Raw genomic sequence first — 27,798 nt, 5'->3', positions numbered from 1 at the left:
CGAAGCTGCTGGCCTAAAAGCAACAAGACACGAGATTTGCCATAGCCATTTTAGTAGAGCGATGGGACAAAGGAGTAGTTATCTCCTTTCAGCCGTAGCATGCTGAAGAGTAACCTAGAGCTATATATGTGTATTCAGCCAAAAACGCATGCCCGCTCAGACTCAACAAACAACACTTTTAAGGACCGCATTCTCTCGAGTCTGCAAAGGGTGGACAAATCACAAGATGTTTCTCCTCCTTTTCCGCAGATTTCTGCAATTTCTTGAATTGAAAATATGGGGAATTCTGAGGACTACAAGTCACCTTCGTCTTCTGGGGCCTGTAAGTCACCTTCGTCTTCTAAGACGTGCAAGTCACCTTCATCTTTTTGGTATTGAATATATGCACGACCGATCTTAACACTTAGGACCTCGTAATCTCATATTCACCTCCCTAAGCTCTTTGGCTTGTCAATTGTACCCAGCACATCTCTCCGTGCCACATAGCAATAGGTTTGTACATGTAGGCCACGTGGTGAGTGGAGTGCTATCCCAACAGTTGTAGTTAAGACAATCTAAGCCTAGGACAGTCTTGTGGTCCTAACTGTCCATAGCGTACTGACTGTCAGTGATGAGTCATGTCAAATGTCATCCACTGGGAGCTGAGGTCTCAAATCTTGGGAAAAGGGTAGACCCTGGTTACATGTGCTAGGGACATAACATCTTTGGCCTTATGTAGACATTAATAAACCTTTCTTTATTGCTCGCTTTTTCTTTCTTGAATCTTTCACGGGGATGTGGTGCCCTTACACTTCTCCCTTTTCTGGGATAGATATATATGCCCATCATTCCGCACATTGTCATTCATTAAGAATAAGAGGTTTTGGTAATTAAAAATGTGCATTAGATTGAGAAGTCGTCCTCTCATTCTACCCTGAGTTTTGTACAACAAACTTCCTGTGTAGTATTCTACTTCCCCTTTTTGTGTTATTTAGATGATGATCTGCTCACTTTGAGGTTTTTTAGTTGTATTCCAGTACCTTACCTCAACTATTCCGATACTTTACCTCAACAAACATGTAACCTTGTTACAGATACTGATTGATCGAGTCTGGTAAGAATTTGTTGCAGCTTCCAAATCAAGGATTAAAGCCCCCCCCCCCCCCCTCCCCTGTGGCAAAAGAAAAACCCCTTTCCACCTAGCTTCAGGAAAGGGAATGGAGTCATGTAATCTATTTTGGTTTGCTCTTACGAGAATATCTGAGTGGAAAGGGGAAAGACTGGTGAAATTGGATTAGATTCATGGGTATGACAACTTTGGAATGTTTGGCATCTCTATTACATCAGTAAAATCAGCTTAGGCATCGTGGAGGATAATTTAATAAGAGGAGGTAATCCTTGGAAAAAATTATGAGTAACCATGAGGTGTGATAGTGCAGATGGTTGATACTGAGTACAATTTATCTTGCTCCAGTACTATTGAAGGGTGTTATCTTTTTTCCTTTTTTTTTCATATGTATCCTATAAGGGTTGATTTTGGAGTGTAGATGGCATCATCGCATATGAAATTTACTACATTAACCTTTCCTCATTGCATCTATTTACTCCTCCTGTCAAACTGACGGATTGTTTTTGTCCCTGTAGGTCTCTTCTTTGTGAGGTTCCAACAAGATGAGCTACCTCCTGCCGGTTCTAACACGAAAGGAGGATGTGGACAAGCTTATCTGTGATACACTGGACAAAGTGCTTGTCTTGCGTTTTGGAAGGTCATCTGATGTCGTGTGTATGCAGCAAGATGAGATCGTGAGCTTTTAAGACCCTACTGTCTTTCAGAGATTTGGAAAAGCAATAACCATTTGTCTACAATTGAAGGCTCTATTGATTTGTATCCTCTAAGATGGCTAAGTTTACAAGGACTTGCCTTCTTAACTTGGTATTTACCAAATTGATGTGTTAACGTGACAATGCTGTTGTACATCCATGAGCTTAGGCAGTAAAATAGCATGAATTTTATGCACTTTCTTTCCTCCTGATAGCTAAATTTATTTCTTTTCAGCTTGCAAAATCTGTACGAGAGGTGTCTAAGTTTGCTTCTATAGCACTTGTAGACATTGATGCTGAAGAAGTGCAATTGTATGTGAACTATTTTGACATAACATGGATTCCTGCAACCATCTTTTTTTTCAATGCTCAGCATATGAAAATGGACTCTGGGTAAGTGAATCTATGTTGATGTGCCCTGAAGGACTTTAAAGGCACGTGCAGACTGTCTTTTTCTGCTCTGATGCATATTCTTTTGCAGTTCACCCGATCATACGAAATGGATAGGGGCATTTCATATGAAGCAAGACTTCATAGATGTAGTGGAGGTATAGCATTTTTATCATTTGAGTAACCTGTATATTATTCTATTCCCTTTTGATGCAGTTCCTTTGGAAAATTGTCATTATATGTTGCTACATTTCCCATTAAAAGCAGAGGATTTGTGCTGATACAAAGTAGAACTTCAACATGAGGTTATAATATATATACTTCTAACATAAAGACCTAACCCTAGGGGGGAAAATGTTAGAAATCAGACCCCACCTTGTGAGCCCCCGATTGGAGGGGACAAAGGGGCAGTAGATGATAGGGGGGCTGGGTAGGAACAACAGCAGCAAAGGGGCCTGCATATAGGGCATGCAAAGAGCCTGGAAGAGGGCTGGCTGTAGGGCAGCAAAGGCCCTACAGCAGGGCTTATATAGGCCAAGTTTTGGCCCTGCCTGGTCAGCCAAACAGCCGACAACAGGGCGCCTCATGGGGCTGCTGCCCAGGTTGGTGCAGGGGGCTGAGTCGGCCCCTGCTGGTTGGTTCATATGACCCAGGCCAGGGCTATAAAAGCCTAAAGGGCCTCATATCCCCCTCCCATTCCTCACTCACTCCAGCCCACTGAAGTCTACCAGAAGACAGTGCATCCAAGTAGTCTTGTGAAGAGAGTTTTGCAGCAGAGTTTTACCTCAGATTTGAGGGGTGTTTTGTGCTCACCTTGAGCTCAGTTTTTCCCATAGTTAGTGGATGAATATACTCTCAGTTTCTCTCTCTTGCTGCCTACATAGATCTCTATCTGTGAGTGTTTCCTGAAGTATTTCTGAGTGTACTGTGAGCTGAAGGTCGAAGAAAGGTGTGAGAGATTCTATCCTCCTATTTCCAACATGGTATGAGCAAGGTTTCCAGATCTAGAAGGGAATTCCTTAGCGGGCGACTCCGATTGACACTCAGGGTTTGTTGCGTGGTTAAGTTTTCTACTGCAAGTCCAGTTTTCAGTTTGTTGTGTGCTATTACAGTGAAGATCAAAGAGAAAGAACGATCCATAGCCTCTTCAACATTGCTCGTCCTTCCTCCCTTCTCATCTTCCTTCCTCATTTATCCCGAACTTTGGCGAGTCTTGGAAGCTAGATGGGACTAATAATCTCATATGAAAGGTGAAGATCCGAAGCTTGAAAACTATGGAAGCTTGTGACAGGCGTTGATGAAAGGCTGGAGGATGTACTGGACAAGAAGGAAATAATTTTGATTCCAGTAGATTCGGAAGATCTCGCAGTGTGGAAAGAGAAGGATGCCCAATAGGCCCTGGCCATGCTGATAGGGACGACGACTGATGCAGTAATTCCTGATATTCAGATGGCGGAGATGGTTGTAGAGGCGTGGGCCATACCAAAGGATCTGTATGAAAGAGAACACGTCTAGGATCCTCACGTACAATCTGGATATGAGTGAGGGAGACAACGTTGATGACAATCTGACGAAAGTCAAGGTGGTGAGGGACCGGCTCTTTGCAATTGATCAGAAGGTAGATTCGAGTCAGCTGGCATTGTTGATACTTCACAAGCTACCTAGGAGTTTCAAGAGCTTCCTGACGACAGTCAATGTGGATTGAGGACGTTCGAAGAGCTTGGCCCTTTACTGTTGCAGGAGGAGGCTCAGGAGAGACTGTTCAATCAATCGGACAAAAAAGCACTTGTGGCGAAGGACAAGCCGGGCAACGGCAAGTCCAAGGATTCCAAGAATAACAAGGCCAAGGATGCTACTGCGAGAAGCTTGGTCACTCAGCTAAGGAATTTTAAAAGAAGAAGGCAGACCTCAAGCGGAAGAGGAAGTCCAAATCAAAGGAGGAGCCAAATCATCCAACATCACTACTGGCGCACTCTTTATCATTACTGAGTACTGCTCAGCCTACGCAGTGAGCAAAGGCAGGCTGGTATGTGGACGGTGGAGCCTCGAAGCACATGCCAAACAAGAAAGATTGGTTCAAGACCATGGAAGGTACGCATCCTGACTCCAAGTTAATTGTGGGGGATAACTGGACATGCCCTATAAAGGGTGTTGGTAGTATCCCGTTCATCACGACTGCAAGAGACAAGGAGCTGATTTTCGGGGTACTCTATGTACCGACTTTGTGCAAGAACCTTTTGTTTGTCAGCCAAATGGACAAACACAACTCGTCGATCCTATTCGACAACGGCAAAGTCACTGTCACATCCAAGGCAAATGGAAAGGTAGTGGCTCATGGTGTTAAGGAGCATGGGCTATATCGGCGCAACGCTTTGTTGATACACGGGGACCATGACAGATCCAAATTATAGCATGAGCAGTTCGGTCACGTCAATTATGGCACTCTGGTCAAGATGTAGAAGTCCAAGATGGTGGATGGACTTCCACTGATTGCACATGTTTGTAGGGCTTGCTTGGAGAGCAAGGGCAAGCAACACAGGGACAAGTTCCCACATGAGGCCTCATCACAGCCAAGAAGCCGCTCGAGTTGGTTCACTCCGACGTCTGCGGCCCGATGTCAACAAATTCATTCGCAGGTTCACGTCATTCTCTTTTATTTGTGGATAATTTCAGTCGGATGACTTGGATATATTGCTTGGCCACGAAGTCTCAGGGTTATGAGAAATTCAAGGAATGGAAGGTCCAAGTAGAAAAGTAGATTGGGGAGATAGTCAAAGCCTTTCGCATAGACAGAGGGTGGAAGTTCACTTCTACCGAGTTCAATGGATTTTGCAAGAAGCACGGGATCAAGTGGCAACTTAATACTGCTCGCACATCTCAGCAGAATGGAGTTGCTGAGCAGAAGCACAGGACCATCATAGAGACAAGTTTGATGGCGTTGCGAGGAAAAAGTCATTTGAAAACTTACTGGGGTGAAGTCGTGAACATTGCCGTTCACGTTTTGAATAGAACCAAGGCCAAGGCTATTGATGGTATGACTCCATATGAAGTGTACTATGGTAAGAAACCTACAATATCTTATTTGTGGATCTTGGATCGATGAGGAAGTAGATCCTCATTAGCAGGGACGTGATCTCTAAAGAGTCCGAGACCCGAGGTTCATGAACGTCCTACACTACCCCCACCCAGGTTCCTCATCAAGGGGGTGGAGAAGATTGAAGAACCCGAGGAGGATGAGGAGCAGTTCTAGCTTCGAAGGCATCTCCAGTGAAGGCGCCTCCATCAGAGAAGAAGCTACCTCAATGGTATTTGAAGACTTTAGCAAACTCATGGGTCACGGACATTCCCGACATTAGTTTAGGAGCGCAGCGGTCTCAACGCAATGTGAAGACTCCCTCCGTGAACTATGCAATGGTGACTCAGCTTGAGGAGCCCAGATCCTGCGAGGAAGCGAGGATATCTCAGAATGGCAGGAGGCTATGCAGGCAGAAATGGACGCGATTCCGAAGTACAACACCTAGGATTTGGTGGACAAGTCACCCAAGCATAAGGTAATTGGTACCAAATGGGTGTATAAACTGAAGTTCAAGTGTGATGGGAGCTTGGACAAATACAAAGAATGATTGGTGGTGAAAGGTTACACACAATGAGAGGGACTTGATTTTGATGAGACCTTCGCCTCCATAGCCAGGATGGTGACAATACCCACTGTTGTTGCTTTGGCTGTCCATCATGGATGGCCTATCTTTTAGATGGATGTGAAGTCCGCATTCTTGAACTGAACCCTGGAGGAGGTATATGTGGATCAGCCACCTGGCTTTTAGGTTCCAGAGTCCACATTCAAGGTATGCAACCTAAAGAGGTTGTACAGGCTGAAATAGGACCCGAGGGCATGGTATTGGCGAATAGATGAGTTCTTCTTGAAGATCGGGCTACAACAGAGTCCTGACTCCATCTGAGGAAAACCTCTATCTCTTCATTGAGAGGGACTTGCGGCTAGTACTTATTCTATACGTGAATGATCTTTTGTTACAAGAGACCACTCAAAGAAAATTGCTCAAGTCAAGAAACTTCTTATGGAGAAATTTGAGATGATAGACTTTGGGACTCTCCATTACTTTCTTGGGATCGAAGTAAAGCAAGAGAAGAGCAGCATATTCATCTCTCATGAGAAATACAGTAGGGAGCTTCTCAAGCGGTTTTAGATGGAAGCTGCAAGGTGGCAATCACTCCCATGGAGGTTGGTCTGAAGCTAAGCATGTTGGGTGCAGGAAGCAATGGAACGGGAGTGGAGTGCGGGAAGCAAACAACAAGCTAGAGCAAAACGTAGTACTGCTTAAATGGATAAGAGTAAAATACAAAGGGTGGCCTATATGGCCTCCAAGTCAACCATATGGTTGACCAGAGAAGTTAACTCATAGAGTTGACCTGACCTACAAGGCTCATACTAGGGCTAAGTGCTAACAAACCCCCCTCCATGGTATGGCTGAAGTATCTTGGAAATATCTCAAGAATACCTGGAAACTACATCATGGTTGCACATATTCGTCCCAAAGGGATATAGCAACCTATGATATGTATAGAGTGATCCCTCACGTAACAAAAGGAGCCAAATGTAAAGCATGTTGAAATGCCTCAAACTTGGGCGGCGGTGAAGCTTTCGTGAAAAGATATGCCAAGTTGTCCTCGGACGGAACATAGGACAACTGGATGTCTCCACCAGGTAGTCGCTCTCGAACATAGTGATAGTGGACTTCAATATGCTTTGTGCGTGCATGAAACACTGGGTTTCTAGCAACCGCCAAAGCACTCTGGTTGTCGGTGTAGATTGTAGTAGAGTCGGGTTGAATGATATCAAGATCTGCAAGTAACTTGTGAAGCCAAACACACTCTACTGTAGCTGTGAAAGCTGCTCTGTATTCAGCCTCACAACTTGATGTGGCAACTGTAGGCTGCTTCTTGCTGAACCAAGAGATGCATGAAGCTCTGAGCGTAAAACAATTGCCGCTATGTGACACCCTAGTGTCGTAACATCCTGCCCAATCGCTATCTGTGAATGCATGCAAAACAAGTGGGGCCTCTGAACCATAGAGTAAACCCAAATGCTGCATGGCCTTCAAGTATTGAAAGACCCGCTTCACTGCTTGCCAATGCTGCGTACTAGGCTTGTGCACGTACCTGCTGAGTTGGGAAATGGCATAGTGAAGATCAGGCCGGGTATGACAAAGATATATGAGGCAACCAACAACTTGCTGATAAAGGGATGCATCAAATGGCGGACTTTCATCCTCAGAAGAGGGCTCCAATGGAGTAGAAACTGGCTTGCAATCCTCGAACTGGAAACGATCAAGGAGCTGTCCAATATACTTGGACTGACTCATCATTATACCCCCCTCAACATATGCAAAGTGTATGCCCAGATAATAGTGCAACCGGCCCATATCTGTCATGGCAAGCATGTCATCCACATATAAAAATTCTGATGCACTCTTTTGGACATCAAGAGTGGGCTATTCTGAAAGCCACGCGCTGTCAAAAATGTATGTATCTTCGCATACCATGCCCGGGGTGCCATGCCCGAGGTGCCTGCTTCAAGCCATAGAAGGCTTTTCTGAGCCGGCAAACCATACTTTCAGAACCTAATTGTTCAAAACTAGGTGGCCGAGTGACATAGACCTCTTCTTGAAGATCACCATGAAGGAAGGCAGTCTTGATGTCCAGCTGATGAACCTCCCAATGCCAATGAGATGCCATTGCAATAACACACCATGACACCTAATAATGCGTGAGGTGAGAGCAAATGTCTCCTCAAAGTCAATGCCGTGCTTTGCATATCCCTTTGCAACCAAGCGGGCTTTGAGGTGGTCAACACTGCCATCAGCTTTCCTTTTCACCTTGTAGACCCACTTTGTGCCAATGGCACGCTTGCCTGCCAGCAAGTCACACAACTCCCAAGTGTTGTTCACATGAATGTATTTAAGCTCAGCCTTCATGGCATCCATCCATTCCTTGCTATCAAAGGCATCCTTGTGACATAAAGGTTTCTCATTGCAAGCAGTAGCAACCAAAGCTACAGCCAAATAGCTGCCATGCATCTGTCTATGCGCACCTCTAGTGCGGGCTGGCAAAGGTCAGCTTGTTTGCTGTCCCTGAGTGTGTCCAAAAGCCATCTTGGGACTGATTTTTGCTGTTTAATGACAGCACTCTCCTTGGAACTACCTGCTCAATAGCATGATCATCAACTAAAGGCATATCAGGCTGAGCAAGAACTATTAGAGGAGGATGTGCACTGGTAGAAGTGTATGGAAAGAGAGGCAACAATGTATCAAAGACATCTGAGGAATCAACAGTAGGCTGTTTTTATGCATTCCAGCCAAGGTAAAGGCTTATTTTCAGCGAATACAACATCCCTACTGACAATGACCTTGCCCGTGTTGGGCTGATACAACATGTATCCCTTGCTCTCTGCGCTATAACCAATGAATATGCATTTTACAGCTTTGTCTTCAAGCTTGTGCCTCAGCTGAGATGGCACCTGAGCATAAGCAAATGACCCGAAAACCCGCATATGAGAAATTTCGGGTTTGCGACTGTGCCATGCCTCATAGGTGTGATAGTCTTCAATGCCTTGGTGGGTGCCCGATTGAGCACATAGTTGGAGCGCATGACAGCATCCAACCAAAACTTATTTGACAAAGACTTTCCTTTGAGCATGCACCTGCCCATTTCCATCTTTGACCGATTTTTCCTCTCTGCTAGTCCGTTCTGCTGTGGAGTATAAGGCACTATGCATTGATGAATAATACCCCAAGCTACCAAAAAATCAGAGAATTCACGGGACATGTACTCCCCCCCCCTGTCAGTGCATAGAGTAAGGAGCTTGTTCCCTGATTCATTTTCAGCCATGGCAAGCCAATGTCTGAAGTATGGGAACACATCAGATTTGGCCTTCATGCCATATATCCAAGCAAATCTGGTGTAGTCATCCACCGTCATCCACAAAGGTAGAAAAGTAAAGGTAGCCCCCAAGAGATGCTGTCCACATCAGCCCTCACACATCACTATGCACAAGGTGAAGCTTCTTGGATGCACCGACTTTCCCATCCTTTGGAAATGAGAAATGGTGCATTTTGCCCAACAAGCATCCCTCACAAACATGTTTAACCGGTGCATGCATGGGTGGGAGAGCAACCACCATGTTTTGTGAATGCATTTTAACCAAGCTTCTGTAGTTGAGGTGACCCAACCTTGCATGCCATAAGTGGGAATCTGAAATTACAGATTCAGCCTCCAAATTTTCCTCTATAGCAGGCCGTTTGTCATTAACATCAAGATGATATAGCCCAAAAGAAAGTGACCCAGTAAGTACTATGATGTCATCGTACCGGTTGTCATACACGGCACATCGATAACCATCAAAGAGAACCTGAAAGCCATTCAAGGATATGGCTGCAATGGAGATGAGGTTCTTTTTGACACCTGGGACAAACAAAACGTCCATGGTTGTCATACATGGCACATCGATAACCATCAAAGAGAACCCGAAAGCCATTCAAGGATATGGCTGCAATGGAGATGAGGTTCTTTTTGATGCTTGGGACAAACAAAACGTCCATGAGTGTGATCGTATCAGCTGAAACTGCGATCTGGCCAATCCCTTTCACAGGATATGATGCATTGTTGGCACATGTCACTATGTCATCATGTGGAGCAGCTCCCAATGTCTGAAAGAGTGATATGCAAGAAGTGATGTGCTTAGAAGCACCACTGTCGAAGCACCAATCTGACTTAGAATCTAAGACAGACAAGGCTGTAGCATGCTTCTCTGGATGGTACTGGCATGTCACTGTGAAAGCCCACTCATGGTGAGCAATGTTTGCTGCCTTATTACCATGATCTGGGGCAGCAGCAATAGTAGTGACAGCAAGTCCCTTTTGCTGCTTTTTCTTTTCAGAAGTGATGTGCTTGCGACATTCATAAATGTCATGTTGTGGCTTCCGGCAGTAATTACAACGTTTGCTGTTTTTCTTCTTTGCATCAGAGTGTCCAGCAGTAGATGAGCCTCCAAAAGGCTTGGGTTTGCTGTAATTTTGCCTGTTCTTTCCCTTATTTTTGTGAATAGCGACAAAGCCTGATTTGCAATATGAGAAGCAGCATGATTTGTGCGACTTTGCTCTTCCTGTAGGAGAAGGGAAACAAGTTGGTCGAAAGTATAAGTGCTGGGATTACCCATGGCAACCAACCTCAATGTAGTAGCAAACCCCTGGCAAAACTCACGAAATCCATTGAGTGTCGTGGACACTACCTGAGCATCTGAAATAATTTCATCCACATTAATGAGCTGCTCTTGAAAATCCTTGATTTTTGTGATGTATGCATCCATGCTGTCCCCCTCTTCCATTTTGACATTCTCCAATTGCCTGCGTAAGAAAGCAACACGTGCCTCATTGTGAACCTGGTAAAGGTGAGCCAAGATGTTCCACACAGCCTTTGACAAGATAGAATGTGAGGAATGATATGTCTATTGACTGAAAAAGCAATGATAGAATGTGCTTGGGAATCTCTACCATCCCATCTGGCCTACTCCGGTGTAGGAGGTGTGGCTGGAGTAGTAGTAGATCCAGAGGTGGTTGTAACAGCTGCACCAGTGGAAGCAGTAGATCCAGAAGTGGCTGTAGCCAGCTGTAGCAATAGCAGAAGTGGATGCCACAGGAAGGTCGAAGATCCGATGGACCCAATTATCCCATGTGGTCTTAGGATCGGATCACCATGTAAATGTTTCACCATGTATGACCACATGGGATAATTGGGTCCATCGAGCTTGTCCTCAGTTGAGAACATACCCATTTAATCGTTGCTTCTTGAAGGAAAGATGTGGGCTCAAGAGTAGCCTCAAGGCTTTCACCGCAAAATGAGCTGGCTGTCCAAAAATGACAGCAAATGTCAGGCAGTGACAAACCAAAAATTGACTGCTCAAACAAAGAGCTAAATGCACGTGCTGTCCCCAAAAATATGACCTGCAAAACAATATCTATCCAGTCAAAGGACCCCCCTGCCAAAGATAGCTGTCTTGCAAAAATATCAGCCCAAAACAAGGGGCAAGTGTCTACAAATGTATCCAATGATCAATTGAGCTGTAAATATCCTAAATGAAGGCTGCGTGCCTCAAATTTGGCAAGACAACAAGCCCAAATCAAGGTGGCAAATGCATAATATACCCAAATTGAGGTGAATAAAGCAGATGTCACTGCAATGGATAGAAAATCTGGCAAATCTGAGAGGGCAAATATGCCAAAAAGAGGGCAAATTGGAAAAAGCCCCAAATTGTGCTGGAAGTTGCAAATGTGATTCAATGTGTAAATAAGTGTACGAGACTCATTCTCACACCCCTATCTAGGCATGACCTAAGCAAGCATGCTACCATCTAAGATCCCAAGGAGAGCCTCGATGTCTCTAGAGCATGTAGGATATCAGTCTCTTATGTCCTCTACTCACATTCCACAAGCATCATGATGTTGCCTAACGTACCAGGACTGCAATGGCTGCAACTTTGTGGTCAATATTATATTTACCTCGCATCGCTACATTATACATAGGAAGCTTATGATCTAGTATCTAGAGTGCCCAATGCGTGTATATACCTAGATGAATCCAGGAACATTCCCAAACTCATCCTCTGTCACGGGGGCGTGAAATTCTAAGTACTTTAATGTACTACAAGACCGTGACAACTTTGGTTTTAAAAGTCCAAGCATGGGCTTAATAATGTGTAATTAAACGTGGCATGGTGCCTAGCACATAAGCGTAATTAATCCCTAGGCCCAAAGGCATTCCAAGGAATTAAAAGAGTGGTTGTTGGGAAATGATGATGTGGCATTTTTAATGGGCCCCCTAGAGGGCCGTGTACCTTCAGTGGCCCCCCTAGAGTTCTAGGTGGCTCTAGTGCCTTCTACATGCTCCTTTGGCATTCTTGGACCTTCTTGGGCCTTCTAAACTTCACATGTGTGGTTTTCTCTCTCATCTTCTCCCTTTGTTGAGATTTTGGACTGGTTTTTCAGCCTTCTTGAGCTGAATTCCGTTTTTCTTCATAACTCCTCACTCGTTTGGATTCCTCGACTTCCGTTTGGTCCGATGGCTTCCCCTCTGCCTCCCCTTCGTAGTGATATGCTTTTCCCTCCGTGCGTTTCGTAGAACGGGGATAGTTGAGCACTTCTTTTGCTGGTCGAATTTGCAAAAGTGGCTTTTTTGCTTCTACCGCCTCTTGGGCCTCTCCTCTTGCAAAGCTACAGCTTTCTATTGAATTTCGAGTGGTCTCACGCGCTGGTTGACTGGTTTTTCTCAGTTTTGGAGGACTTTCCGGCGATGAAACTTCTCCAAAACCTTCTCAATGCCTTCCTTTCTGAAGCACGCTTCTTTTGAGCCCAAGAACTCCCATTTCTTCGCGACAGAAGTGATTCTTTTTGCATTGTTCAGTGGAATTCTTGCTGGTCGGCTCTTGTAAATGCTCTTTCTTCATGCCTTTGCACTCCTCTTTGGCTGAGAATGCAATTGGGCATTGGCTACTATGTCCTCTTGGCGATTGAGGACTCGGTTCGAGTTTTCAGGGCTTGGTGAGTTATGATATTGCTGCTGCAATTTCTTTTTGCCATAAGCTATTGGTTGGCCTCGTGTGCCGCCTCTTTCTTGCCTTACAAGTGCCCAGGCAGTGCTACATGAGTCATTCTTTGGTCGGAAAAGAGAATGCCTTTGGGTTGAGCTTATGGGTTAAGTGCACTTATGTGATGGTGTTCTATGCTTGAAAGCCTTGCGAAGGCTTAGTGAATTGGGGCTGCATGCTCAGTTGCAGGGAAGGTCTCCCAGATGCAACTTGTAATCATTTCATTGTGAAATATAAAGAAACAAAAATTCTAAATTTGTATGATTGGACTTATTCTAGTCTTACAAAGGTATATATGAAATATAAAGAAATACCAAAAGGGGCGCCACGGTGTTTGGGGCCAATTGGTTGCACTTGTCTATGTTTGTTGAGCAGGGGCATTCTAGCCTCCATCCCTTTTTCAGTGGCTTTGTTTGTGAATAAATGGGTAAATGCCAAATGGTGATCATGCAATGGTTAATGGTTGTGATATATGCTTTGTGAGCTGTAAATAAGTGTTGAAGTTATTAAAGGTTTAGTTCCACTGCCCTTTGAGTGATTAGAGGCCGGTTTCATTGGTTCCATTGCCGGGATACCACACACTCTCTCAAGAGGTGGGCCTCGGTAGTTTGGTGGAAGGATATCTTTGCTGCACTTTTTGACAGCTGAATATTACAACCATAAACATGGTGAGTACCGATGAGCAAGAGAGCTCCTTTGAGGCAGGAAAGCCTTAATGATCCAGCTAGTGTACAGCTGCAGGGAGCACAACAAATGCCTTTTGAGCAGGCCACACATGAAGCTACAACTGAGCTCAACAGTGATACTAGTTCTAGAAGTGAGTCAGATGATGCTACTATGTTGAATGCACAGCTTGCAAGTGCAATGACTGCTTTGACTCAGCTGGCTCAAAATTTGGCTCAGATTGTGCAAACAAATGCCAAGAAGAAGAAGAAATCAAGAAAGCACAAGCACGGAAAGAGTGAGTACACACATGCATTAGCTTCTCATGGCGGACTGCACACTCATGCATCAGTTTCCCATGAGGGACAGCCATCAAAAATGACTCAAAAAGTGACTTCCAAGAGAGAGGAATCACCCAAAAAAGCACTTGAGAAAGAGGTACAAAAAGTACAGCCAGTGCAACAGTATGAGCAGCCAGCACAAGGCCTTGGTTTGGATACTTCTCCTCAAAATAATAATGTGCAGTCCATAAATGTGGCTCAACCACCTCAGCCATATTTGAGGCAGCAACCTGAATATTTTGGTACAGATTCTGTCTTTGATGCTTTGTTGATTTCACCGCCAATTGGGCATAGAAAGCAAGCCATGTATGACAATGTGGGAATGCAGCCAGGCATGCAAGCCACAGCATATGCTCCCATGCCTAATGTTCAGCCAAGCATGGCTCTCCCTAGTGAAGGGAATGCTGCAAATATACAGCCATCTTTGGGACAGCCAATATCAAATGTATATAAAGAATTTAAGGATGGTGGTTCTCATGTCAAGTTTGATACATATAATGGAGTATAGGACAACAAAGCCCTCACATTCCTTCAACAGTTTGATGCTGCATTTCTTGGGGGTTTGTTTACAGAAGCATCCAAGATGAGGAAGATCGCCACATTTTTGAAAGGCAATGCACTTAAGTGGTACACCAACCGTATGCTTCATGGAGATGCACCTGCTACTTGGCTGGAATTTAAGCAAGTGTTCTCTTCTACTTGGCTTACTCCAACTTTTGAAGTTGAAGTACTTTCACACTGGCATGACTTGTCATACAAACTTTGCAAGAATCTTGATGATTACACCAAGAGGTTTTGGGATGTTTTGCTGCCATTGAGCTTTTACAGACATGTTTCTTTGAAAGAGCAAATAGAGAACTGTTGTGGATTGCCTAGTGAGCTACGTGATTATTGCATCAAAACCAAGGTGGGTTCTATGACTCAATTAATTGAGAATGCAAGGATAGCATATGCATGGATGCAGGAGAAGAATTTGGGCTTTATGGACAGCAAGAAAGAAGACAACAAACGGGCTGCCAAACACTAGGATAAGGACATCAAATCTGAAAATAAAAATTATGGCAAACGACCGTTTCAAAAGGGAGGAAAAGCCCAATTCAAAGCTAGTTAAAGGCGTGGACAGCCTAATAAACAGCCCTGTACCAAGTTATCTGATGAAGAGAAAAAGTCACTCATGGAGCAAAACAAATGTTTTATATGCAAAGGAGCGGGACACCGCTCTTATGATTGCCCATTAAAGAAAAGAGACAGGTTAGATGATGATAAGAATAGTGATAAACAAGCTGATCGGAAGGGCAAAAGGCCTAAACCTTCCGTAGGACTTCTTCCAGATGTGAATGGGAGTTTGCCACATGTACATGATGAAGAGGAAACGGAAAAGACTGAGATGTGCAGAGCATGGGGGAAATCAGAAATGAGAATTGTTTGTTTTTCTTTGATTCTGGGGCAAAGGCGAATTTCATAACTCTTGATATGGCAGGAAGGCTTAGCATCAAGCCTGAGGAAATGGGGCCATCCGGCATGTGTGATATGGCCAACCCTGAACTCAACACACCTGTCACTCCTATCATTGGCAAGTTGAGGATGCATATCCAAGGATATCAGGATGTAGAGGACTTCTACACTATGCCTTTGCCAGAGTGTGATGCTTTGCTTGGGATGCCTTGGATGTACAGGGTGGGGGCTGATGTGGAGATGAGAAACAAGAAGATTTCTTTAACTCATAGAGGCAAAAATCATGTACTTGATGTAAAGTTGAAAGGGGAGTCCATCCCTGTAGTTTCAGCTTCTTGTATTTCCAATGTAATAAAGCGTCATATTTCAGCGTACTTGATTTTTGTCAAAGAGGACAGCCAACCAGTTCAGGAAAGCTCTACTCTTTCTGCTTTAGATAGAGAAAGGGCTGCTTTTATTTCAGATTTTCAGGATTGTTTCTCAGATGCACTTCCTCAAGAATTACCTCCCAAGAGGCCCGAGGATCATCAAATTGATATAATTCCAAGAAGCTCACCGCCTAATATACCTCCCTATCGTGTCAGTAAGGCACAATAGGAAGAGATAATGTCACAAGTGAAGGAACTCTTGGAAAAGGAATTAATACAGCCAAGTAATTCTCCTTACTGTTCCCCTGTGTTGCTTGTGCAAAAGAAGAATGGCAGTTAGAGAATGTGTATTGATTATAGGGCTTTGAATAAAGTCACAATTAAGAATTGTTTTCCAATTCCACGCATTGATGATATATTGGATCGGTTGAAAGGTTCCTCAATGTTCAGTCGTATTGACCTTAAAAGTGGATACCATCAGATAAGGATACGGCCTGAAGATGTCTACAAGACTGCCTTTCGCACTTCATTTGGCTTATATGAGTTCCTTGTGATGCCTTTTGGTTTGACTAATGCACCTGCCACTTTCAATAGAATGATGGACATAATTTTTAGAGCACATAGAAAGTTTGTGGGCACTTTCTTCGATGACATCATTGTGTTCTCTAAAAATGAGCAGGAGCACAGGAGACACCTCACTATTGTGTTTCAAGAGTTGAAAAGACACAAGCTATTAATAAACACCAAGAAAAGTGAGTTCTTTATGCATGAGATTCATTTTCTCGGTCATATAGTATCAAAGGATGGAGTCAAGATGGATCTTGCAAAAGTTGAGGCCATAAGGAGTTGGCCAATTTTGAAAAATCTGCATGAAGTCAGAAGCTTCCTTGGGTTGTGTTCATACTATCGGAGGTTTATAAAGTACTTTGCAGAAATTGCTTCTCCCTTGCATGCTTTACAAAAGAAAGCTGTACCGTTTCGGTGGGGACCAAAGGAAAATGGAGCTTTTGAAGAGCTGAAGCAAAAGTTGTGTTCTGAACCCGTTATTATCTTGCCAGATCTTGCAAAACCCTTTGCTGTAACTTGTGATGCATGTGGGAACAGCATAGGAGGCACTTTGATGCAGGATGGCAGAGTGGTTGCATATGAGAGTAGAGTTCTCAAAGATGCTGAATTGTACTTGCAGACATACGAGAAGGAAATGTTAGTAGTGATACGTGCTTTGACCACATGGAAACATTACCTTCTTGGAGTTGATTTTTATGTGCAGACAGGTCATCAGTCACTTAGCTATTTTCTCACGTAGATAAAATTATCTGAAAAGCACATGAGATGGGCTAACTTCCTCTCAATGTTTCATTTTCAAATTGTACATGTGCCGGGTAACAAAAATGTCGTGGCTGATGCACTTTCCAGGAAACCATAGCCTGAAGCAGTCTCCAAGAAACCCAGTGTTTCAACAGTGAGCATTGCTTACAACAATGTGTTAGATGTGATGAAAGATCAATATGTTAATGATGGTGATTTTTCAACTATTTATGATCAGCTTTCTGATGGTCAAAGGCATGATCACTATATGTTGAAAGAGGGTTTCATTTTGAGGCATGGACGACTTTGTGTCACTGATCAGATGCGACAGAAAGTCATAATGGAAAGTCATGCTCCTCCATATGTAGGACATAGGGGAATTACAGCAGTGGAGCAATACTTTTATTGGCCATCTTTGGGAAAGATGTGGAAGAATATGTGAGAACATGCATGGTTTGTCAGAAAGTAAAGTTTGACAGGCAAAAGGCACCTGGGTTGTTACACCCTTCGCCAATTCAGGATAGACCATGGCAAAGCATAGCTATGGATTTTGTGTTTGATCTTCCACGTACTCCTACTGGACATGATGGATTGTGGACAATAATTTGCAGGTTTAGCAAACAAGCCCACTTTGTAGCCTTTAAGAAAGAAAATTACAGCAGATCAAATGGCCAAATTGTTTCTGCAGCATGTCTTCAAGTATCATGGGATGCCTGAATCCATAATCAGTGATAGAGATCCGAGGATGACCAGCCTCTTTTGGAGAGGGCTGTTTGAATATATGGGCACTACGCTGAATTTTTCGTCATCTTGTCACCCTCAGTCTGATGGACAATCGGAGCAGGAAAACTCTACCATCTTGGATATGTTTAAATGCTATGTCTCAGACCACAAAAGCAAATGGGAGCATTATTTGCCTTTGCTGGAATATGCTTACAATAATACGGTGCACTCATCCACAGGTAAAGCACCTTTTGAAATAGTGAAAGGTGCCAGGAAGATATCTCCCATTTTGCATACAAAAGAGAAAATCTTCGAAGCTGATCGTTTTGTGGAAAGCCTTGAAGAGGCTTACAAGAAGATCAAATATGCCTTGCAAAGAAGTCAGGACAAGCAGAAAAGAGCAGCAGATAAGCACCGCAGGGAATTAGTATTCACAGAAGGTGATTGGGTTTTGCTGCGTTTTCAGAAGGCAAGGCTGAAAAATAAGAAAGACAAGGAAAGGTTGCACACAAAGCTGAACATGCGTTACTATGGTCCTTTCCAGGTTTTCGAAAAGATAAACGAGGTAGCTTACAGGCTGAAGTTGCCTCCGCATTGGAAGATACATAATGCCTTCCATGTGAGCTTATTAAAGCAATATATTCCTGAGGATTTACCTGATGAGGTGCAGCTTGAAGTGGAAGAACAAGATGAACTTCTGGTCCCAGAGCAGATTCTGGCACACAGAGATAGAAAGCTCAAGGGTAAAGTTATCCGTTGCTACTTGGTAAAATTTCAAAATTACCCATCACTTGATGCGAAATGGATGGAGGAAGGTGAACTGGCAAATTCACCTGGGATATTACAGCTTTACCTTGATGCTTTCTAGTTAGAGTTGACTGTGGTCTGGGCTCCTACAGGTAGTTCAGCAGAGCGAGCGTCTGGAGCATTATCTGGGTTTGAGAGGGAGGCATCACCTCCACTCCCTCAGTATAGACGGGCTCACCGTGATTTCGTGAGGTCGCTTGATGACACTATATGTTTCATTCGAGATACTGAGCTGAATGTATTTCTATTGTGAGACTTCATGATGTTGATGCATTTTGACTATTGATCGCCGAGGATCACATAGATTTTGAGCAGTGTATATGGATGGATGCATGCCTCTCCTAGCCATATTTTCACTGTCTCTTTATACTATAGCTGCGGCTTTCTTGTATACTCTTTTATGCTATATTTCATGCTCACTCCTGTGTTTTGGGGCAGTAAACTGTGGTTTGTTGTTTCAAGAGAGGGGTATGTCACGGGGGCGTGAAATTCTAAGTACTTTAATGTACTACAAGACCGTGACAACTTTGGTTTTAAAAGTCCAAGCATGGGCTTAATAATGTGTAATTAAACGCGGCATGGTGCCTAGCACATAAGCGTAATTAATCCCTAGGCCCAAAGGCATTCCAAGGAATTAAAAGAGTGGTTGTTGGAAAATGATGATGTGGCATTTTTCATGGGCCCCCTAGAGAGCCATGTACCTTCAGTGGCCCCCCTAGAGTTCCAGGTGGCTCTAGTGTCTTCTACATGCTCCTTTGCCATTCCTAGATCTTCCTGGGCCTTCTAAACTTCACATGTGTGGTTTTCTCTCTCATCTTCTCCCTTTGTTGAGATTTTGGACTGGTTTTTCAGCCTCCTTCAGCTGAATTCCGTTTTTCTTCATAACTCCTCACCCGTTTGGATTCCTCGACTTCCGTTTTGCCCGATGGCTTCCCCTCTACCTTCCCTTCGTAGTGATATGCTTTTCCTCCGTGCGTTTGATAGAACGGGCAGAGTCGAGCACTTCTTTTGCTAGTCGAATTTGCAAAAGTGGCTTTTTTGCTTCTACCGCCTCTTGGGCCTCTCCTCTTGCAAAGCTACAGCTTTCTATCGAATTTTGAGTGGTCCCACGTGCTGGTTGATTTTTCTCACTTTTGGAGGACTTTCCGGCGATGAAACTTCTCCAAAACCTTCTCAATGCATTCCTATCTGAAGCACGCTTCTTTTGAGCCCAAGAACTCCCATTTCTTCACGACAGAAGTGATTCTTTTCGCATTTTTCAGTGGAATTCTTGCTGGTCGGCTCTTGTAAATGCTCTTTCTTCATGCCTTTGCACTCCTCTTTGGCTGAGAATGCAATTGAGCATTGGGTACTATGTCCTCTTGGCGATTGAGGACTTGGTTCGAGTTTTCAGGGCTTGGTGAGTTGTGATTTTGCTGCTGCAATTTCTTTTTGCCATAAGCTATTGGTTGGCTTCGTGTGCTGCCTCTTTCTTGGCTCACAGGTGCCCAGGTAGTGCTACATGAGTCATTCTTTGATTTACTTTACTGATTTTATTTTGGAGCTTTGAAAAGCTTTGTGAATGCCATCTGGAAACCACTCAAAGAGAGTGCAGCTGGGGTGCAGTGTGATTGCATCTCGACAGCCAATGGAACTGTACTCGGAAAAGAGAATGCCTTTGGGTTGAGCCTATGGGTTAAGTGCACTTGTGTGATGGTGTTCTGTGCTTGAAAGCCTTCCGAAGGCTTAGTGAATTGGGGCTGCGTGCTCAGTTGCAGGGAAGGTCTCCCAGATGCAACTTGTAATCATTTCACTGTGAAATATACAGAAATACCGAAAGGCGCCATGGTGTTTGGGGCCAATCGGGTGCACTTGTCTATGTTTGTTGAGCAGGGGCATTCTAGCCTCCATCCCTTTTTCAGTGGTTTTGTTTGTGAACAAATGGATAAATGCCAAATGGTGATCATGCAATGGTTAATGGTTGTGATATATGCTTTGTGAGCTGTAAATAAGTGCTGAAGTTATTAAAGGTTTAGTTCCACTGCCCTTTGAGTGATTAGAGGCCGGTTTCATCCTCTTAAAACACAACATAGTGCAGCTCCAGTCCACTGAAGTCTACTAGAAGACAACGCATCCAAGGAGTCTTATGAGGAGAGTTTTGCAGCAGAGTTTTACCTCAGATTTGAGGGGACATGCAAATTTCACCTTGTGAAGTTTTCGTCCAAGTTGCGGCTTGCTGGTATTGCGATAATTCTTTCTATCTTAAATGGTGCGTTGCCCTATCAGCTAGATTTAGATTTAGATGCTCGTTTGGGAGAGATTGAAATGAAATCGTTTAAACTTCACAAGAAGTTGTAGCTTGAATGAAGAGATTTGGACTACTTTTTGATTAGCCTTCTCCTTTAGTGCTAGCCTTCGTCATGGCTGAGTTTGCCCTTCACCTCCGGAGTGCCGACAGAAACTCAGTACGAAGACTTTGTATAAATGGATGCTCAAGTATGTGTGGGTGTGTGGATTTGTATGTGTGAGACCATACTTTTATACTATGGTCTACACCCATTGTTGGGTGCTAATGACGTCAGTGGGGATGTCATAGTAGCTAGTCCCTGCTATGCGTGATGGAGTTTATGGTTTCAATCTTATGAGTGACTATCGTGAGATTGAAACTGCACTATGTTGTGTTTTTAGAGGATGAGTTTGGGAATGTTCTTGGATTCATCTAGGTTCCTCAGATTTGAGGGGTGTTTTGTGCTCACCTTGAGCTTAGTTTTTCCCACTGTTAGTGGATGAATATACTCTCAGGTTCTCTCTCTCTTGCTGTCTACATAGATTTCTATCTGTGAGTGTTTCCTGAAGTATTTCTGATTGTACTTTGAGCTGAAGGTCGAAGAGAGGTGTGAGGGAATCTATCCTCCTATTTCCAACCGAAAAACTCTCCTATCTGGAGGTGAAAATGCCCCAAGGGGTGTTGACACAACAGTATTCAATATCCAACAAATCCCCCCCTGTAGCTGCATTGTGAACATGTACAGGAAAGGAGATTAGGGAATCAAGCCTAAAGCTTTGTAGAAAGCTTGAAACTTTTTAATGCCTTAGTGAAGAGATTTGCAACATTGTCATGTGTATAGGACAATAGATCATGTCTCCTGCATGTAATGTCTCTCTGACATAGTATATCTAAAGAAACACAAGTTTCTGCACACTTGGACTGTCAACGAGGATAGGAGTGGGCTTCCAACTGAAATGAGCAGCCAATGCTATATTACACCTGATGGTTGTCATCTTGGAAGTGGGGGACAAAGGTTATATCCTAGTCTATGCACTTTTGTTGGAGGTAGCCTTTAGCAACTAGCCTTGCCTTGTACCTATCAATGGTACTATCAGATTTTCTTTTCACCTTGCAAACCCATAACCTTTATGTGTTGTTTTTATGAATTGGCATGGCTCTCATCCAGTGCTCACTCTCTTGAGTATCATCAAAGCATCCTCATCACTTAAGTTGCTCATAAAGCAACATCAATCCAATCCACATCCTCAAAATGTGCACCACAAGAACTTCTAGAACCAGCCCTTGTTCCGCTAGTGAGAGGAGCTATAAACTCACTCGCCTGGAGAGTTTGAGACAGTCACCTAGGGATTGATATAGCTTCTTGAGTTGTTTTTCTCTCCCTTTTAACAATTTGTTCCACATCATCCTGAATATCGGGCTGATCATTGACCTGATTTGGTACGTCCGCATGCTGCTTTTCGTGCTGCATTTACTTTTTTCTGAGCTGCTGTCTACTGTCAGTGGGAGCCAACCCATCAAACAGAAATGAAATGATCTGAGTTTTCAGCAAACACCACATCGCTACTGACAAAACTCCTTTGTATCAAAGGGTTGTAGGAGTTGTGACCTTTGCTCTCATTGCTATAGCCAACAAAAATGCACTAAACAGCTTTAGCATCCCATTTGCCTCTCATGTGCTGAGGCATATTTGCATAGGCTAAACATTGAAACACTCTAAGGTAGTCCAGTTTGGGTTAGGGGCTGCTGACAGGATGAGTACGGGGGCTGCCAACAGGCTAAGTACAGCCTTTGTGTACGGACAATCACAGAGTGACGCTCATGTGCGCTAGTACAGGATCTGTACGGTCTATGCACGGGAGCTTATGCCAGGGTACGAGCTGTTGTACATCGCCATTCAGATGCACACTGAACGTTGTTCAACGGATGCTTCTGTGAGCAGGGTGGTGGTTGCCTTGGACAGCGTGCATATACGAAGCAGATAAGGCTGGTGCTCATCTTGGGAGGTGTGCTCACCATGGGTCACTTTTGGGCGACTGCTTCTGTCCAAGGCTTCATTTAATGTTAGCTGTGTGTGCATGCTTTATCTTTACCCCGTGAGCAGGTGAATGGCTAAGAGGGCATTCAAGGCAGCTAAGGGGGACTGCGTGACCAAGTATTGGTTGCTAGGAATAGGCCTAAGCTGAGTGCAAGTGTTTTGGAACTGAAATGGATGCCTATTTGCCATGTTTGGTGGGAGCCATTCTCAGCAAAGAACACACATTGTTTATGGATGCCTAACGGGTTGTGTAATGTCATTGATGCCAGAGGGATGGTACTTGTATGACTGTCTTATTGTTTGCTGTGTTGAGAAGCAAGTTCTCCTATGGGAAACATGTTGATGTTTCAGGATGAATGCTGCCCATAGGGTGAGAGACTCTCAGTGGTGATAGTCCTGAATAGTGGAGAAAACTCTTGTATGCTTTCTTTTTTTGCGCTGAGTAGATAGTTAGCTTTTTGAGCACTAGTAACTGTTGGGTGCGGGAAGCAATGGAAGGAAGGGGAATGCAAAACAAGTAGGAGTAAACGAGAGTACTTGCAAATGGATAATGAGAAAGTACAAAGGGGTGGCCTATATGGTCTTGAAGTCAACCATATGTTTACCAATGAAGTCAACCTAAGGGTTGACTGAGTCCTAAGACTAGCCTACAAGGACATGCCAGGGCTAAGTGCTAACAAATCCCCCCCCATGGTATGGTTGAAGTCTCCTGGATGCATCTCAGGTATACCTGGAAACTATATCATGGTTGCACATATTTATCCATGATGGATATAGCAACCTATGATAGTACAGGGAAAAGCCTCAAACTTGGGCCCTTCGTGAAGAGATCTGCTAAGTTGTCCTCCGTGGGAACATAGGACAATTGTATGTCTCCAGCTGACAGTCGCTCTCAAACATAATGATAATGAACCTCAATGTGCTTTGTGTGCGCATGAAACACTGGGTTTCTCGCAATAGCCAAAGCACTCCTGTGAGTCTGGTACAATCTCATCAACATTGATGAGCTGCTCTCTGAAGTCCTTGACCTGTGTCACATAGGCATCCATGTTGCCCCCTTCATTCATCTCAACATTGTCAAGCTGCCTGCGCAAATAAGCAATTTTGGCCTCATTGCATCTCTCTTACAGACTGGCCAAAGTGTCCCATGCAGTTTTGGCTGTTTTGCAAGACCGAATGTGAGGTATAACAACTCTCTTGCAATTCATGGCAATCACTGCATGTGCTTGCGCATCTCGCTGATCCCGACGAATCTGTTCTTGTGTTGAAGGGTCAATGGCAAGCACAGAGGGAGTAGTGGTTGATGAACTAGAAGTGGTAGAAGTGGCTGCGGTGGCAGTAGGTGCCTGTGATGAAGAGACAGGTCTAGTCTCCGATCCAGATACAATTCCCAAAAGTTCCTGGAAACCAATAGGTGGCGCACCAAGTACGACTACATGGGATAATTGGTGCCATCAAGCTTGTTCTCAGCAGCTTGCACCCCAAAACATTCATGGTTTGCCATTACAAATGAAAATCCCCAAAAAAAAAAAAAAAGTGCCCTGCAAATGTCACAGCCTCAAGGCCACAATGCAAAGAGCTGGCTGCCCAAGTATCTAACTGCTGGCCGCAAATGTTAGACCAAAAATGAATGCCAAGATGGCTGCCCAAACACTGAGCAAAATGCACAAGCTATCCCCAAAAAAATGACATGCTAGAAAATATCTGTCTTGCAAATGACCAGCCCAAATCAAAAGGCAAATGTATGCAAATTTGTCCAATGCAAATCTGAGCTGAATCTGTCCCAAATGATGGCTGAATGCCACAAATTTCAAAGGACAAATGGCCCAAATCAAAGGGCAAATGCAAAATGGAACCCAAATTTGGCTATGTCAAGCAAAGAATGCTGCAAATATCAGAAAATCTGGCAAAAGCCCCAAATTTGGAGAGGCAATTATGCCAAAAAGAGGGCTAATTGGTAAAAGCCCCAAACTAAGCTGTAATTTTGCAAATGTGACCAAATCTGCTGTGCAATTTTTTGCCAATGTTACTGAAAAACGCCCAATTTCATATGAAAGCATTCAAATGTCACTGTATTTAGGCAAATGTGACCAAATAACCTGCAAATCTAAAAATATCCTGCAATCTGCCAGCAATAGATCCAAAATCCCCAACGTTAGAGTTGAAATGGAGTCAAAAATAGGGAAAATACAGGCAGATTTGAGTCAAGAGGAAGCAAGTCCTAGCCAAATGGTGTTAGAGTAGGCTGGAGCAGTTGGAGAAAGGCCCGATGTTTGAAAAGAGTCCAAAATCTGAGCAAAAAACCTCAAAAAACAGCCCAAAAATGCTCGAAATCAATGTTTGACAGGTCGTATACATTCCTGGTAGCGTCGCGCATGTGTTCGTGCATGTCCATACGGCCACATGGACGCCCATACAACCGTACAAACATATTTTTTTCTGGATGAAATGGTGCAAGGCAGAGTCGCTTGTATGCGTGTAGTTCAGAAATTTTGAAAAACGTCAAAATCAGACCTCAAAAAGTCAAAAAACAGCCGCTGGACTGTTTTTCTGCTCCAAAACAGGTTTTCGGTGACAAAATGAGGCACAGGACTGAACTGGAGCAAAATGGCAGGTAGGAGCAATGGGACGCTGAGTAATGAGCAGTGGGGGGCAGGGATGGGCGCAATAAGCTAGAGAATGTTTCAGGCACCTTGCGTGTTACTATAATCTAGAGAAGTTACTGTGAAACCTGCCTGCTTACTTGTCCTTTGCACTAATATCTCTTCAATATCATTTTGGTGTCTCTGAAGGACAGTGTGGTAGACTTTGGCCATGTCATGAACTTTCATGATTGTGTGGTAGTCGTTTGGATTCATAGGGTTTGCTGCCTTGAGGATGAACTTGCTGTCTAGAGTAAGGGAAACCTAGAACAATCACTTATATTAAAGAGTTGGCCTGAGGTCTCCCAATCATGTGCAAGGTGTCCCCCTTGTATCCTTTCAATCATTGCATCTTGCAAATTTTTTAATGCCACAGTATCAGAAAATTACAGTAGAAGAATGACTTGAAAACGAAAAGAGAAGCATTGATTGATAGCCCTAGAACTAAGCTGGGACAAACAAGAAAAAGAAAACAAAAAGAGTAGCAATGAAAGCATGTAGAACAACTAAACAGCGCAAAATATATGATGGTGACCCAGTGCCACTGCTTATGCTTGTTGCTCCAGGTTTGTACCATATAGTTTGTATCTTTGCTGTCCCTCCTTTGAATGTGGAAAATTTTGTTAGTTTGCCACTCCTTTGGAAAAGTTTCTTTTACTGGCTTGTTCATTATTATTGTGAGAGTTGCTTTTGTTTTCTGCCCTCCCCATATCACCATAACTGCAAGGAAACCTTGTCCTTTTTGTGGGTCCATTCCACAGTTATGACCTAATCTTCGTCTTTGATGGAGGTCCATTATCTTCTACTAACTGCTACCATGTCTTCCCACTTTCACACAGAGAGAGAGAGAGAGAGAGAGAGAGAGAGAGAGAGAGAGAGAGAGATGATATGATATGATTGTATTAACGTCCTCGTGAGACCCTTCAGGATCTATGGGACAGTGATCACTATCAACAAGTAGTGATTGTTTACATCCATTGAAAGAAAATATCATAAATAAAAGCATAAATGTGGTATGCAGTGAGTACTTGTTGTGCTAGCCTGTGTGCTAGACCAAGTACTTTGTTGCGATATTCTAAAATTTCCTTTATGTAGTTGCCTAGCTCTTTGGCTGGCCACTCCAGTAGGGATTTCAGGTTGCTTCTATTGCCCCTATAACATTCTCTGATTTGCGCATATGCTCGACATGTTAGGAGTACATGTTGCTCATTTTCTACTTCTCCTGCGGGGCAGATTTTACACTCTTTTTCCTCTCTTGGTACCTTGGGTCTTGCCCATCTTCCCCTCTCCACCTCGAGATCATGTGAGCTGGTTCTAATTTTGCAGATTAAATGTCTTTTGAATATTGATATGTCTTCCCCGAGGTATTTCTGCATTCCATAGCTGTCCATTGGATTGATTTCCTGCTTACAAAACTGCATTTTTGCCGCCGGTTCTTGCACAGAGAGAGAGAGAGAGAGAGAGAGAGAGAGAGAGAGAGAGAGTCTCTTTCTTGTTCTGTGATTTGAGAGAGAGAGAGAGAGAGAGAGAGAGAGAGAGAGAGAGAGAGAGAGACTAAGCATTGTACTAACCAGTTGTTGTCCTCCCAGACTTTTTTTAGAGGAGCTATGAAAGGGAAGATGATTGTGACTTGCCCTCTTCCGTCTGAGAGAATCCCAAAATTTCAGCTTCTTTACAAGGGGATTTGATGACCTTCATTGTTGTAGGCTTGCTAAAAAGAGACATGCCCTTGAAATGTTATTTCCAAGATGTGGCGAGCTGTCCCCTAGAGGTGGCTTTTTCAATGTAGGTATGAAATTCAAAATATCTGTATTTTCTCATGCACACAATGGTATTGAAATTCTCTCGACTCAAACTAAGGGAGGAGCAAGAGGATGTGTTTCTGGATGCCAAGCTTCCTACCTGGAATCTAACATGTCACCCAGCTTAGGAGTCCATCCCTTACCCACTTAAGGTCTTCTTGCAAATTAGACATTTCATGACGCCATGTGGGAGAATGATCACGGTGGAATAGAGGAGTACCAACACTCGCATCATTAATTGAATACTTTGGTGAATAAAATAAGGCGGGAAAATTTTGAGGACAAATGATGGATACCATTGCATAGCCACTTTTGTGTCCACATCGGCTTCACCCATTGGATCTATTGGCTCATATTGAAGTGCGGAGCAGCTTTTACAAGAATTTTAATGCTTGTCAACATTCTTTGTGATTTTGATTTTGTTTTGTTTTGTTTTTTTTGTGTAGTGCGGGATGAATGTCTTTAGTGGCAACATCTTAAATTATCTCCCTTCAATTAGTGTCTACCAATTAATTATGTTATGGCAAGATCATACAAT

The 27,798-nt window shown here is 43.6% G+C and overlaps 1 protein-coding gene across 1 annotated transcript; it reads left to right on the top strand.

The window, feature by feature from the left end:
• Nucleotides 1–27,798, top strand: LOC147884383 (mRNA splicing factor, thioredoxin-like U5 snRNP). The gene is made up of 5 exons (XM_087398717.1): nucleotides 1–322; nucleotides 1,624–1,782; nucleotides 2,036–2,193; nucleotides 2,282–2,348; nucleotides 27,048–27,798. Exons 2-5 carry the CDS (start codon nucleotides 1,651–1,653, stop codon nucleotides 27,144–27,146), a joined length of 456 nt encoding a protein of 151 aa, XP_087254843.1. The 5' UTR covers nucleotides 1–322; nucleotides 1,624–1,650; the 3' UTR covers nucleotides 27,147–27,798.

This window comes from Dipteris shenzhenensis, chromosome 27, assembly GCF_047967505.1.
Source record: "Dipteris shenzhenensis isolate YYH24624 ecotype China chromosome 27, Dip_SZ_1.0, whole genome shotgun sequence".
NCBI lineage: Eukaryota > Viridiplantae > Streptophyta > Polypodiopsida > Gleicheniales > Dipteridaceae > Dipteris > Dipteris shenzhenensis.
This window is presented reverse-complemented; position numbering and strand designations above follow the sequence as displayed.

Bases quoted from the DNA above. Each gene is read 5' to 3' on its own strand.
- LOC147884383 (XM_087398717.1), top strand. From the start codon at position 1,651: ATGAGCTACCTCCTGCCGGTTCTAACACGAAAGGAGGATGTGGACAAG. The intron at 1,783-2,035 runs GTGAGCTTTTAA...ATTTCTTTTCAG, and splicing joins GTATGCAGCAAGATGAGATC to CTTGCAAAATCTGTACGAGA. The intron at 2,194-2,281 runs GTAAGTGAATCT...ATTCTTTTGCAG, and splicing joins CATATGAAAATGGACTCTGG to TTCACCCGATCATACGAAAT.